The 15,519-nt window shown below is 42.1% G+C and overlaps 1 protein-coding gene across 2 annotated transcripts; it reads left to right on the top strand.

Annotated features, from left to right (window-relative positions):
- Window positions 1-2,802: 2,802 nt before the first annotated feature.
- On the top strand, window positions 2,803-15,395 carry MMP8 (matrix metallopeptidase 8). Of its 2 annotated transcripts, none has more exons than XM_065944189.1 (10): window positions 2,803-2,975; window positions 4,686-4,930; window positions 5,829-5,977; window positions 6,065-6,190; window positions 8,808-8,969; window positions 10,890-11,007; window positions 11,784-11,917; window positions 12,496-12,649; window positions 13,282-13,385; window positions 13,544-15,395. In XM_065944189.1, exons 1-10 carry the CDS (start codon window positions 2,865-2,867, stop codon window positions 13,651-13,653), a joined length of 1,413 nt encoding a protein of 470 aa, XP_065800261.1. In that variant the 5' UTR covers window positions 2,803-2,864; the 3' UTR covers window positions 13,654-15,395. The 2 variants fall into 2 exon arrangements, with proteins under 2 accessions (XP_065800261.1, XP_065800262.1); XM_065944190.1 differs by having other exon boundaries at window positions 2,905-2,995.
- The last annotated feature ends 124 nt before the right edge of the window (window positions 15,396-15,519 follow it).

Here is a 15,519-nt window from a genome sequence, read left to right as displayed (position 1 = left end):
TTTCTTTTTATTTTTTTTATTGAAGGATAATTGCTTTACAGAATTTTGTTGTTTTCTGTCAAACCTCAACATAAGTCAGCCACAGGTATACAATACAACATTTACGGAAACACTAGAGAACCGAGTTCACTAAAGTTTGGGATTCTTGTCTAAATCATTTCCCATTATGTTCAGGAGAAAGTATATTGACAAACCTTGTAAACAAGACAGTGAATCAAAATAACTCAACACAGGGCATTCTCATTTAGGCAGAAAAGGTTTTTCCACTAAAGACCTAACACATAGAAAGCCACATCATGACTAAGCTGTGTGCCCAGGGAGTGTTAACATGGAGAACAGCTTGAATCACTTGGAAAGAGTTAGAACATGGGGACAAGGATTGGATCCCACATCTCTGCACATCCACATTCTGCTTTCCTCTGAGGACAAGCTCAAATTCTACCTCCCTCAGGAAGCCTTCCCTGATTCTACCCACCCTGCACTTTCTGCCAGACTTCCACAGTATTTCACTTGAACCCCTTTAACTTAGCTCCAATAACCTAGTACTCAGCACAGCATCTGGCACACAGGAAGTGTCAGGAAATACTCCTTGAATGAATGTAAGAATCTACATCATAAACATTTATCTGCTCTATAGATAGGTTCAAACCCAAGCCTTGTTTCTTCGGCTTGTTTTAAAAGCTGTTAAAAGACTTCAGGAGGGAACTGAAGCACTTACCAAAGCCTCTCAAATAGAGATACTATTGACATATTAACATGTTCTGTACATGTTGACATATACATTCATGCACAAGAACAGCCTGCCGTTACAGAATACACTTGACCCTTGACCAACATAGATTTAAACTGTATGCCCACTCACACTTGGATTGTTTCCTTCTTTATCTCTCATTTTATTTATTGGAATATAATCATTTTCCCATGGTGTGTTAGATTCTGTTGCACAATGAAATGAATCGACTGTATGTACACACATATCCACTCCCTCTGGGAGCTCCCTCCCACCCACACGCCCATCCCCACCCCTCTAGGTCATCAGAGCACTGAGCTGAGCTCCTGAGCCAGACAGCAGGCGCCCACCAGGCATCTGTCTGATACATGGGAGTGTATGTATGCTGATCCTAGTCTCCCAGTTCATCCCACTGGATTTTCTCAATAATAAATACTAGAGTATGATAGGCTTGAGCATTGGTTGAATCTGCCAACACGGAAATAAAGATACAGAGGAACTGAGTATACAGTGGGCTCAGTATAAATTATGTGCAAATTTTCAGTTGCATGGAAGGTCAGCACCCCAACCCGCCCGCTTGGTAAGGGTCAACTGTATACATGTATGTGCTTAGTCACTCAGTCATATCTGATTCTTTGTGACCTCATGGACTGTAACCCACCAGGCTCCTCTGTCCATGGGATCCTCCAGGCAAGAATACTGGAGTGGGTTGCCATGCCCTCCTCCAGAGGACCTTCCCAATCAAGGGATCGAACCCAGGTCTCCCGCATTGCAGGCAGATTCTTTACCATCTGAGCCACCAGGGAAGCCCAAGAATCCTGGAGTGGGTAGCCTAACCCTTTGCCAGGGGATCTTCCTGACCCAGGAATCAAACCAGGGTCTCCTACATTGCAGGTGGATTCTTTACCAGCTGAGCTACCAGAGAAGCCCCAACTGTGTGTATAAACATGTGTGAATGAATCTATTCAGAGCCCCTGTGTGGTAGCAGTGGACATGCACATGCAGTCAGAATAATTGGGACCGAGGGCCATTGTTTTAAAAGCAGGTCCAAGGGCCCCTGCCCAGCACAGCTGCTACACAGCCACGTTGTCTGGGAGTCCTCTCTGTTCTTTTCCTTTGGGCGTACACAAGGCATCCTGTGCCCCATCTTGCTGTCTTCTCCATCCACACAAGCCCGGGTCTCCCAGCTGCTGCAGGCCTGGACCTACAGCTCCATCACGGGCCAGCCAAGTGCTAGAGTGGGAGACTGAAAAATAAGCCCTGATGAATCAGTTGTAGCTGCCAGTTCAGCCTCTCCCTACGATTGAATCCTGGCTCCTCCACAAGGTTAGCATGTGAGTTATATTAGCCATCTCACGTCTCTGGATTTGATTTTTATCTGCAAAATGCAGATAATAGTAGCATCCACCCTCCAAGGCCTTGTGAGCATGGGCCAAGGTCATATACATATAGCACGTAAGTCTGGAACATAAAAAATATTTAGCAAACAATCGTTATTATCATTACCATCAGTATTGTGTTCTGTGTCTTTCCAAAGAAAATCCAGCTGGTGGACTGGGGTTTTCTATTGCATTGATGTCAAAACCACATCTTCCAGAAACTACTGTAGGACGCCCTGATGCATCCAACTTGGTCACAGCACCCACAGGCACACATGCTTCTGACCTACAACAATGGGGGTAAGTGCAGAGTTTCTCCAGTCAGACTCCTTAGTCCCAAGACACCTACCACTAATTAAACAATATTCTACTGTTTAAGTTAACACAGCCTCAGTTTCTGACATATCCAGAAATGCTGTTTATTAACTTCAGAATTAGTCTCCTATTCCTTCTCTTTGACAATTTTGCAAAAGTAAATATGTAAAAGCCCCAAAAGCAGAGTAGCAAATTGTACTTTTCTCCATTGAAAGTCTCTCCCATTTGAGGGTACTCGATCACATTATAACATTGCAGAACTGTCAGAGTGTAATTAGTCTGCGTTGCTTCACATTCCTGATGGGGCAATCGTTTAAGACACGGCTTTATAAGGGACCAAATGAAGTGGTGAGTGACATGTGATGCTGTGATCTTCGGGGTACCCATCAGGGGAAGGGGCAGAAGGCGGGCTGGGAGAGGCAGTCTCTGAAGACAAGGCCATGTTCAGCCTGAAGATGCTCCCACTTCTGCTCTTCCTCCACGTGCAGCTTTCCAGGGCCTTCCCAGTGTCTTCTGCATCCCCAGAAGAGAAAAATAGAAACATTGTTCAGGTACCTCAACTATCATTTAGGTGGGTGGATGACTTGCTGGTGATGAGAAAATTGTTTGAGTTATCTTCTCTTTTTAGTTGAAACAGCCTGAAGGAATTACGTGAATGATTTGCTTAAGGCTGAACATCTTGTTTCAATGATTAGGAGAGTTCCAAATGGGCTCTCTGAAAGCCGGGCGTGCAAACACGCTGGACTCTTCAAACACTCGGAAAACATGCCTGCCAAGCTGCTCCAGCTGGGAAAACCTTTTAGAAGGAATGGTTTTAATTACAAAGTGATTTTCTTTCTCACTTACCTAAGATTTCCTTTCTAGAATGTCTGCAATGCAGTTAATACATCACTGGTACTTTCTATATGGACTTGTCTTTGCAACCAAATATCTCAGGTGTACAAGAGAATTATGGGGATGGGAAACCATAAGAAACTAGAAATCAGTTCATCATGCGGTCGTATTTCCTAAAATCAGACTATGGGGCTGTTTATAAACTCTTGGAAGCATTGTAAAAAGCAAGACTGATAGCTTTTTTCCCATTGTTTAGCAGTATGAAAGTCAGGCCAAGGTTTTAAAGAAACACAAAGGAATGTTGTCAGAAATTTGTCATGCACAATTTTCTTAGCATTACAGTTTTAGAAAAGCATTTTTTTCTTGTTGATTCTTTTTGTTTGACTTTAAAAAAAAATATTTCTTACCATGACACAGTAACCCATGGGATGATAGCCAGAAGTGATTAAGTACTTATTCTGCACAGGGTGCCCTGCTCAACATTTCTCAAATATTGTCTCGTTTCATCCTACAGCAACCCTGTGAGGATAGATTATTAATTCCACTTTAGAGATAAAAGTGAATCTTAAATCATCTAAGTGATGTGTCCAGGACACAATTAATCCGTGGCAGAGCTAAGTTTTGAACCCAAAGCTATCTGATCTCCAAGCCTGTGTGAGCACAAAATTGCTGTGTCCTGCGTCACTTGCAAAGTGCCACTTCAGGATGCTTAAGGTGAAAGAAAGAAGCCTCATAATTGGCTCATTAACAACTTTCAGAACCTTTACTTCTTAATGAGTTTCTGGCCCCTCTTGAAGAGTTACTGTGGTGGATAAGAGGCTAATGAGAGTGATGCTGCTATTACTCCAAAACATGTTTGGTGTTTTTCTCAAAATTCTCAGTTCTCATCTGGGAAGCAACATGGTGAATTGGGACCTGATTATCATCTTGGCAAGTTCCTTATTTTTTTGCATCTTCATGTCAGTGTGAATGATTAACCCTCCTCTACAATAGTGAAAAGAGGGTTAAGAAAGAGAATCTGCATGCTGCAACTAATACTTCAAGAAGTCAATAAATGTTTATGCTGTTTTGTTTTGTTTTGCTTTTTAATAAAAATAAGAAGGCAATCTCCTAACTGTATACCAGCATTTTGCTTGAGATGTCGATCTTACCCCTAATGAAATACCTACTTTTATGAATAATATTAATTGTAGCACTGAAGGGATGAACTATTCTTTCCAGTAGGCACTTTTCTGTCAAAGTCGACCAACAAATTTGTGCTTTTATCTTTGTGGCGATCAGGTTATTAGCTGACCCTGGTCAGCTAATTTCCCTGGTCAAACCATTTCCCTGGTTTGACCTCTGCACTAACTTAAAAAGGAATGCAAAACCCCAGAGAACTGAAGGTAATTTCACAGCAAATCCCTTATATGTCTGTCTTTTTCCAGGATTACCTAGAGAAGTTCTACCAGTTGCCAAGGTACAAATATAAGTCTGAAAGGAAGAGCAAAACTAATGTGATTGTTGAGACCCTTAAAAGAATGCAGCGATTCTTCGGGCTGAATGAGACAGGGAAGCCAAATGAGGAAACCTTGGAGATGATGAGAAAGCCTCGCTGTGGAGTGCCTGACTCGGGGGGCTTTATGAGAACCCCAGGAAACCCCAAGTGGGAAAAAACTCAGCTGACCTACAGGTGACATTTCTCGAGTTTCAGAGTTTATTCACAGGGCCACTGTTCACTGAATTCTTGCTGGGTTGGGCACTGATACGGAACTTGGAATCCACTAGAGACAAACAAATGTCCTTGTTCTTACACAGTTTAGATTCTAGTGAATGAGTGAGAGGATAAAGTGGTGAAGATCCCATGGGTTCTTGTCAATCCAAAGCCTACCACTTTTGGTCTCCTTTCTCTAACAGTGTAAAGAGATTTGTGGCAAAGTTAGGCTGCCTCTCTAAGAACTCATGTCGGTGGTTCGTGGTTTAGTCACTTGGTTGTGTCTGACTCTTTATGACCCCATGGACTGTAGCCTGCCAGGTTCCCCTGTCCACGGGACTTCCCAGGCAAGAATACTGGAGTGGGGTACCATTTCCTTCTCCAGGGGATCTTCCCCATCCAGGGATCAAATCTGAGCCTCCAGCTTTTACAGGCAGTCTCCTGCATTGCATGCAGGTGAATTCTTTACCACTGAGCCACCAGGGACCCCCCAAAAGACTTAATCATTGCTGGAGAGAATCTAGCCTCACCTTTCATCCATTTTGATGATATTAACTAATAATGATACCCAGTATTTATTGAAGACTACTATATGCCAAGTAGTGAACTAAATGCTTTATATATATTTACTCTCACAAAAACCTTATGAGAGGTGTACTATTTTACCATCCTCCTTTTATGAATAAGGAAGCTGAGTTTAAAGACATGTAGTAACCTGTCCAGAACCCAGGTCTGTCTTCAACCCTAAGTCCTTCACCCCCTCCTTACACAGTGTTCAGTGGTAGCATGTCACACGAGCAACAAACTCCAAGCTAGAGCAATTTAATGTACCGAGGGGCTGCTGTTCTGAACAATAATGAGCCTTCTCGTTTTGAAGGATTGTGAACTATACCCCGAGCTTGACAAGGACGGATATAGAAGCAGTTATTGAGGAAGCCTTTAAAGTCTGGAGTGACGTTTCACCCCTGACCTTCAACAGGACCTTGGACGAAGAAGCGGACATCCAGATTTCTTTTGCCCAAAAAGGTGGGCTCAAGGAAGCCAGGCACGATTGTGCTTTCCCTGGCTAACCTGAAACTTGGCAAATACCTAATACAAATTGTTTTATTTCAGATCATGGGGACAATTCCCCATTTGATGGACCCAATGGAATTCTTGCTCATGCCTTTCAGCCAGGCCCGGGTATTGGAGGAGATGTTCATTTTGATGCAGAAGAAACATGGACCAAAACCCCTGAAAGTAAGTTAACCAAGGGACCACATGTAGCTTCTAACTGAACTTTTTCAGGTTAGAATTTGCACTCCTACACACACACACACACACACACACACACACACACACACACACACATTATCCTTATTACCTCAAGATACTAAGGTAATTTCGGTTTAGAAAAAATCTTAAAAGCTAAATCCTGACCTTGTTTCCTAAGGCAGGAATCAGAAAACACAAATCATGGCTAAGTCCTTCCTGTTCCTATTTGTATACATGGAGTTTTATTGGAACAGGGCCACATACTCTTCCTTTTATGTATCATCTACGTCCACGTTCATGCCACAATCTCAGAGTTTAGCAGTTGTCATAGAGACCTCATGGCTCACAAAATCTGAAATATTTACTATCTGGACTCTCATAGAAAAAGTCTGCTTACCACTGACTTACTATTTAGGGCAAATCTTTATTTTAATATTGTGAAATTTTATGATGTTTGAAAAGATTTTTTCTTTTGCAAATTCAGAAATATTTAGGTTTATTTAGAACACTGTCCTACCTAGGAAAGAGCAGCCATCTACATATTCTTGTTTATCTAGTTATTTCATCTTCATAGAACTATTTTTTCAAAGATATGTTCCCATATAGCAAACTACCCCTTTCAGGAGAAGACTCAGGATAAGAATAAGATCACCTGAAGGAAAGAACTGAGTATAAGAAGAGGTATATTCAGACCATATGGTACTTTAAAAGGTTACAGGGTAACGAAAGGCCTTGGAACACTTTTTTGAAAATAATAAGAAAGGAACATTTATCTTCGCTTGGGACCTGTTCCTCTCACCATTTCCTCAACATCAGTGATCTAAGTATTTATTCTACCTAAATCCCTGTGCTTGGAGCTGTGTGTTCACAAAGATAATAAACTCTCCCCATGACTTCAGCTTCTTGTTGCCCTCCCCACCAGTTCAGATGGTCATTACCGCTCACCTGATCCAGAGTCCCACCTGGACTGTTCGCTTCTATTCTTTGTCCCTCTAATTCTCCCCAACACTGCAAGAAGTTTTGTTCTTGGAAAGCCCATGTCTACATTGGGAAAGCCCAGTATTTACATTTTCTAGGCCAGATATGTCCACTTGACACTGAAAGCTCTTGGGGATCATCCAACATCATCTTTCATGGCTTGTCTTCGCGTTTCACACAGAGCAGCCACACTGCAATTCACAGTTCCCAGATGACAGCGTCTGCTCTCCGACCATCCTGCACTGGCTCACGCTGCTTCCTCTTCCCGAAATGCACTTGCCCACGCCCAAAGCCCCACCTTTCAAAGGCTCTCTTTTTCCATACTATGTCAACGGTATGGAAACACCCCATTTTGTCTTCTTCTGAGAATCCTAGTAGCTTTTGTTTTGTCTTCTCTGACTTTCCTCCTCATTATTCTGTGCATTCAAGTTGTTTGCATGTGTCTCCCTGTCTAGTCTATGCAGATAATAAAAATCCCCCCGAGTTCCTTGCCCAGTATTTCAGGCACTCAAAGATGCTTTTTTTAAGCATTCATGAATGCAAAGGTGATAGGATGTGATGATCAAGAGCATGACTCTTGGAGCATGGGTAGAATATTCAAGGCTAATTATCATCAGGAAGTGTTGAACACTGTGGTAAGGGCACAGGTCTTGCTATCACAACCAGGTTCAACCCCAGCTCTACCACTTATCAGTTGCAAGACGAATAACAAGGTTCCAAAATCTCTGGGCTTCAGTTCCTTTCTTGTAGAAGTATTATTAGAAATAATTCCTAAGAATGTTGTAAGATTAAATATTATTACAGTGACTATCATATAAGAAAGTGCTCTGCAACTATGATTTTTTTAAAGTAGGCAGTGTTAGAAAATGCACTGCGTGTTTGTGAGACGACATGTAGACCAGTTGGAGGGAAGGGTTCACATCAGAAATCCAGTCCTCAGACGTCTGCTGGAGCCAGATTCAGTAGTCTTGGACTTGGCAAAGGAGCTTGGGCTTTATTTGACAGGAAGTGCAAGCCTTGAAAGTTTTTCAGTTCCTAGTTATGAAAGGCACGGTACTCATGGAAGTCAAAAGATAAGAGTAGGAACCAATAAGGGGTTTATCTCTTTCTGGTGGTAAATTCCTGATGCTTCCTGGAGAGCTCAGAATCAAGGAAGAGCCGGCGCTAGGCTCTGGGTGGTTGGAAGCCAAAGGGAGTCAGCCCCGCACAGGAGGCCCGTCTTGTGGGCTGACCGGCTTCTTTTCTATGCGCCTCTTCACTGCGACTCTGCTCGTGGTGTTGTGGGTCTGGGAGGCTGGCGAGGAGTAGGTGTGGGGACATGGCGGGAGAGGGTCTCTGAGAGTCTTGAGACCTATGATGGCCTCATTATCATTTCCCTAAACCTCAGGTCCTTGAACTATAGGAACTAGAAGAAAGGCAGTCTAAGGCCTGATGAGGCGCTCATTACTCCTAATCTCAACCTATGACTCCTGCCTTGTTTCCTTCTAGTCTCTATTTCATCAGATAATGAAGAGGAAAGGGAGAAGTCAGGTAGTTTGGGCCTGGAAGCTGCATTCCTCGAGATCCTATTCCCACCACCCTTCAATCCACTTCAACCCATTCACCGCACACGCTTGCATTTCAGATTACAACTTGTTTCCCGTTGCTGCCCATGAATTTGGCCATTCCTTGGGGCTGGCTCACTCCTCTGATCCTGGGGCCCTGATGTATCCCAACTACGCTTTCAGTGACCCCAGCACCTACTCACTGCATCAAGATGACATCAATGGCATCCAGGCCATCTACGGTAAGGTCATCTTAAGTACATGGTGATGCCTGGGCACGTCAGGGATGCTCACTGCAGTCTGCTGTGATGATAGATGTTGGAGGGCACCTGGGAACCCATCAGGAGGAGAACACACAGGGAAAATGTGGTGGATGCAGACCATACAGTAATGTGTAGCCCTGAGAAACTCTGACTCAGGTGGGCACAGATGAGTCTTTTGGAGAAAGAAATGCAGCCCACTCCAGTACTCTTGCCTGAAGAGTTCCATGGATGGAGGAGACTGATAGACTACAGTCCCTGTGGTCGCACAGAGTCGGACACGACTGAGCAACTTCACTTTGTTTCTTTCTATAGTTCCTTTTGGAGGAGGAAATGGCAACCCACTCCAGGGTTCTTGCCTGGAGAATCTCATGGACAGAGTGGCCTGGTGGGCTACAGTCTATGGGGTTGCAAAGAGTTGGCCATGACTAAGCAACTAACACACACACAGATGAGTCTTAAAACATTGTGATTCCTGGATAAGAAACAGAATGATACATATCACACAGTGTACAAATTTTACAATGTGTTGAATCCACACAAATTAAGAATGCATATAGACAAAGCAAAGCATTTTCAAGAAACCTGCTACCAAACATATATTTATACATTTATGTTGAACATATCAGGATAGTTGTCTGTGACAGAAAGAAGGAAGTGGGATGGAGTATGGAGAGACAGAAACATTTTTTGAAGCAGAGACATACTTTTCAGGTTTCAGGGAGGGATATAGAGGCCTTTGGCCCTGTCTAAGTGTGGTCTGGACTGTTCCATCTCTCCTTCCTCTTGCCCTCCTGCCCCCTCATAGCTGTAGGAACAAGAAGCCAAAGAAAGGTTTGCAGCTCTTTCTCTTAAAAAAAAAAAAGTGTGGATGGGATAGTAGTGTTGTGGAGTCACATTGGGTAAAACATTCTCCCTTTCTGGTAAGACAGCAGTATCAAAACCAAGCTTGCTAGGGTCCCACAACTATGAATTTTTTTCATGACAGTAGAATTTTCAGGAACAAGGAGACCTAGTCTATGACTACCTCTCCTTCCCAATTCCTTTTCCTCTGAAAACACCTCCTTTCCTCGCTCACCCATATTTTAACTGCTTGCAAACTTTTGTTCTGCAATGAGAAAATACATTGCAGTTTAAATATTTATAAGAAAAATATGTCTAAAATTGGACTTAGATTTATGCTGTTTGGCAGAAGACTGATAGATAAGAGCTTCCTGAAGGTGGATTTTTGGGAAAAACGAGAAAGTAGATACCGAGTGACTAAACATGCAGAAAGAGGAGCCAAGAAGGGAAAGAAATATGGGATTCTGATTTTAAACTGGCAGAGGGGAAGAGGAAGAACTCACATTTCTTTGCTTCACAACCTGGAACTGTCCCTAAAGTCACCACTACTCTTTTCTTTATTTTTTATCCAATCCTTCAGGCGTGCTGGGTCTCGAGTTTTCTCTAGTTGCGGCGAGAGGCGGTCACTCTTCGCTGGGGTACACGGACTTCTCACTGCAGTGGCTTCTCCTGCCGCGGGGCACAATCTCCAGGGTGCTCAGGCTGCCGTGGTCACGGTCCGTGGGCTCACTTGTGGCAGTTCCCAGGCACTTCAGTGTGGCAGACGGGCTTAGCTGCTCCGTGGCATGAGAGACCCTCCCAGACCAGGAATCAGACCCATGTCTCCTGACTTGGCAGGTGGATTCTTTACCAACTGAGCCATCAGGGAAGCCCTGTGTAATTTTTTAATTATAAAAGAAAAAAAAGACTTTAAAGAGAGCCTAATATGTGATTACTTTTTAACAGCTTGTAGGATAGTCAGGTAGCATTTCTTTTCATACGAAGACCCTTCAATGACCTGAGATGTATCGAATATACACCCTGGGCTTATGTTTATAGTAAGTCTTTTTTAAATTTCAGGACCCTCAAGCAACCCTGTCCAACCTACTGGACCAACCACCCCCACAGCCTGCGACCCCAGACTGACGTTTGACGCTGTCACCACACTCCGTGGAGAAACACTCTTCTTCAAAGACAAGTATGAGAATGAAATATTCCTTCTTTTGACTTCTTTATTGACTAACTTAAAACTAGATTCTAATTAAGTCACATGGTACACATTGCTCAGCTTTTCCTTTAATTCTATGCATGTGAATCTCAATGGAATTGGTAGTGTTTTCTGGGTAACTCAAAACATCCCAGAAAAGAAAAAATAGTTTAAACATTTGTAAATATTCAGATGTTTCTGAAGATGTAAACAAACATGGGCTCTAGCTGTTGGAAATTCTGTGGCTGGGTTTCCCCGAGACCAAAATAGTATTCAGTTCTACCCAGATTCCGTCAGGTGAATGGAAACTGTCCCTTAATAAGATCCCGGAGAAATTATCTGACTGAATTTTTCAGTCTTCCATTGGCTGTTTTGTGATTGTGGACCCACAGGCTGAGTGTGTTTGTATTCTAAATATCCTCATCATATCATAGCCCCAGGGATGAAAGGGCCTAACAACAAAAGACTTCTCAGTTTGTGAGAATGGCGGTAGCGTAAAATGTGACCGAGTAAGGCCGCTCCTGTCGCTCCTCTGACACCTGCAGAGCGCTCACCAGGTGGACAGGGTCACCACAAAGACTGGTCACATGCTGGCCGCCGAGCTGCCAGCATCGCCTTCGCGTGCGTCATATCCTGTCAGCAGGGGTACAGGGCCACTCCCGTGCGTCATATCCTGTCAGCAGGCGTACAGGGCCACTCCCGGCCCCGACCCGGAGAAGCCGCCTACGTGGGTGGTCACGCGTGCTTCTCTGCTTATGTTCCACTAGGTACGTCTGGAGGAAGCACCCTCGGATGCGAATGATCGAATTCAATTTCATTTCTCTCTACTGGCCTTCCCTGCCAAACAGCATACAGGCCGCTTATGAGGATTTTGACAGGGACCTGATTTTCGTATTCAAAGGTAACTGCCCGAGGTTGTCCTCTTCATTTAGTTCCTGGTGGAGGGAAGGGCAGGAGGCCTTTGTGCTCTTTTCCAGGTTCAAAGAGGTGAGTCAAGGAGAGAGTGTTGACGCTGACTGCGTTTTTGTCGAGAGACCTGGGTTGGGTCCCCTGTCCACCACTAACTGCTGTGTGAACTTCAGCAGGTTGTACCCTCTTCAGGCATTAATTTCCTCATTTACAAAATAAAAACACTTCATTAGACCAGCTTTAGCATTCTTCCACCCTCATCCCGGGTATAATTCTCTAACATTACCCCAAGGTTCTAGTTAAATCTCTGGATAGCTGTCACATGAGATAAGACATCCAAGTGTGGGGCCCTGAATGCCAAGTTAAGAAGTTGGGAATATTTTATTACAGGTGCTGGGGAACCATGAGGGCTATCATAGCCCAGTGATCTTAACTTGACCACCTTTTTCTTCCCAAGACTATTTTTTCCATTTTTATTCCTATGATGAATTTACGCAAAGGTTAAGAAGTGATACACATTTTGTAGGAATGGAAAAACTTTATCTGACATACAATCTGAATCATTGACAGGCACGCAGTACTGGGCTCTGAGTGGCTATGACACTCAGCAAGGTTATCCCAAGCATATATCAAACTATGGCTTCCCGAGCAGTGTCCAAGCAATTGATGCAGCTGTTTCCTACAGGAGAAAAACATACTTCTTTGTAAATGACCAATTCTGGAGGTAAGATTTGTTTCCATTAGAGATTGAAATCTGTGTTTTTCACCCTGTCTAGAAACCATCAATGATCAGGTATCTGAAGGTTTAACATATCTAGATTGTTTCTGATGAGCATTCTTCTTCACAAGATGATTGATGTTGCTATGGCTTTTGAAATTTTCATCAAGTTAAGACGCCTGCACAATGGTATTGAGCATGCTATATCCTGAAAAAGAGCTAACTTTAATAGAGCACTAAAGTGGGATACAAAGGAAAAGTTAGGCTAAGTCTCATTTATTCACGAAATTCTACTGCACTCAAGCAAATGCTATACTGAACTTATATTTATTCAGATAGAGATGATGAATCAATTAAGTAAAAACCTGAGAAACATAAGCTCTCTTTTTTGAAAGTAACACTGCACCAGCAATCAGAAATCTGCCTTAGTATTAGTGATACTGGTATATTTTATAAATAGGTATGTACCCTTAGGTAAAGAAATTAACCATCATTAGTTCCAGTAAATAGGATATTGTGAAGGACTAATGAGAAAATATGTGTGAAGGCACTTTTTAAAGTATATACAATTTAAAGAAAATCATTATCATTGTATATTGTGTTGGTCTTAAACTATGGAACGATTTTTTTCTCATCAGATATGATGACCAAAGTCAATCTATGGAACCAGGCTATCCCCAAAGCATAGAAAGTTTTTTTCGAGGAATAAAAAGTAGAGTTGATGCAGTTTTCCAGGAGAATTGTAAGTAGAAAGTGAACTTAATAAATTTGTTTAATTTTTTAAAAATATCTCATTTGCATTTGATAGTTATAATAGGACTAGAGTGGGGTTTTTTAATTGAAAATATCCAAGATCTTCTACTAGCTAATTCAATATATTGTATCTTTTTTTTTGTATAGCCTTCTTCCTTTTCTTCAGTGGACCAGAATATCATGCATTTGATTTTCATGCTCGTAGAGTTACTAGAGTCGACAGAAGCAATATATGGCTTAACTGTAGATACGGTTGAAGCAAAATTAAATGTGATTGTATCCATTTTCTGAATATGGAAGGGAAGTTTAATTTGCACATCTATTACACTGTCTCCTATTTATATTTTCTGAATAAGAAATAATGTTGTTTGCTATCACTGTATTCATTGGACCTGTCCTCAGTGAAATTACATTTGGAGTATCCACTGTTTGCAGAGGTTGATTTGGTTCTCATACATTCCATCTCATATTAGTGAATCCATCACAAGAAGGAGATTAAGTCCTCTTTGCCACCTCAATCAATATTCATTATTTCCTTAGCTTGTTTATTTGACTTTTAAAATGCCCATTTATTCTTAAGTCTTTTAAATATGTCTTAAGTATACCTGATACATGTAACTTAGCACTGTGTTTTGGTTAGAAGTAAGGATTATGACCACAGAGAAGGAAATAGTAACCCACTCCAATATCCTTGCCTGGAAAATCCCATGGACAGAGGAGCCTGGCCAGCTATAGTCCATGGGGTCGCAAAGAGTAGGACACAACTCTTTGAGTGAATAAACAAGTGTTATGAACAACATAAGCAGTACACATTGCCTTGGTCAAAAGTGTGATGCTATTTTCTACTCTTGGAAGGAAATATTGTTGATACCTGTTGTGGATTGAATTGTATCCCCCCAAAAATGGTATATTGAAGCCCTCACCCCAAGTACCTATGGAACTAGCATCTCTGTTGATGTAATTAGTTAATATGAGGTTATTCTAGATTAGGGCAGGCCTAAAAACTGATGTATTTATAAGAAGAGCAGACCCTAGACACCCAGTTGAGAAGGCCTTGTGAAGATGGAGCAGAGTGGGAATGATGCATCTACGTGCCAAGGCTTGACGGCAACCACCAGAAGCTGGGAAGAGGCAAGGAAGGATCCGTCCTAGAGCCTTCAGAGAGGAGGACATGACCCTCCTGACTCCTTGGTTTTGATTTGCAGCTTCCAGACTGTGATAAAAAAAATATTTTCTCTTGTTTTAAGCTACCAAGTTTGTGATACTTAGTTACAGCAGCTCTGGGAAGCTGAAACAGTACAGCTGCACTTAAAGAAATGAATCAGTATAGAAAGACAGAATTGAAACCCCAGTAAAGATGACTGGTATCTTCCCAGGAAGCAGCAAAAAGGAGGGGTACCACCTCCTCTCCTGCCTCCTCCTTGGCTTCTAGAGTCTGAGCAAATGGGCTAGTTAGATCTGTTGTTCTTTATTTCTGTTTTCCCTGAGCTCCTCAAAAGGACACCCTCTACAGAAAACTAGGGTTTGCCACACAAACAGAACTGTGCTGGGCACAAAATTCAGTAACTCTTATTTAATTGAATTAAACTGAGATGAGATGCATAAATTTGCTAATGGATTGATTTTCTATTAAGAACTTTAAGATTCGTGGGATCATAACGGTTAGTCCAGACATTAAAATCATTATAATATCCAGGGAGCTCAGGCTGGTGCTCTGTGATGACCTGGAGGAGTAGAATGGGCCTGGGGAGGGAGACTCAAGAGGGAGCGGACGTGTATATAATTATGGCTGATTCATGTTGACATGCAGCAGAGACCACCATAGCACTGTAAGGTAATCATCCTCCAATTAAAAAATCATTATAATAAATTGGCAGTTGTTAGAATGCAGCTATAAGCTGCATGTTATGCAATAACATAATAAATATGTGAACTATAAAATATATTTAACACTATCATATACTTTGTTCTTTTTCTGTTAAAATTTTTAAGCCCTGCAGATGATTAATTTAGTATAATTTGATACTTAATTTTGGTTCAAAATTTATCTATTAAGTGAGTTCAAAATAAATATTTTAAATGACTGACTTGTGATCTACTGGATTTCTTAATATACTACCACA

The sequence above is a fragment of the Muntiacus reevesi genome, chromosome 9, assembly GCF_963930625.1.
Source record: "Muntiacus reevesi chromosome 9, mMunRee1.1, whole genome shotgun sequence".
NCBI classification, from domain to species: domain Eukaryota; kingdom Metazoa; phylum Chordata; class Mammalia; order Artiodactyla; family Cervidae; genus Muntiacus; species Muntiacus reevesi.
Note: the sequence above shows the minus strand (reverse complement) of the source record. Positions and strands in the feature narration are given on the sequence as shown.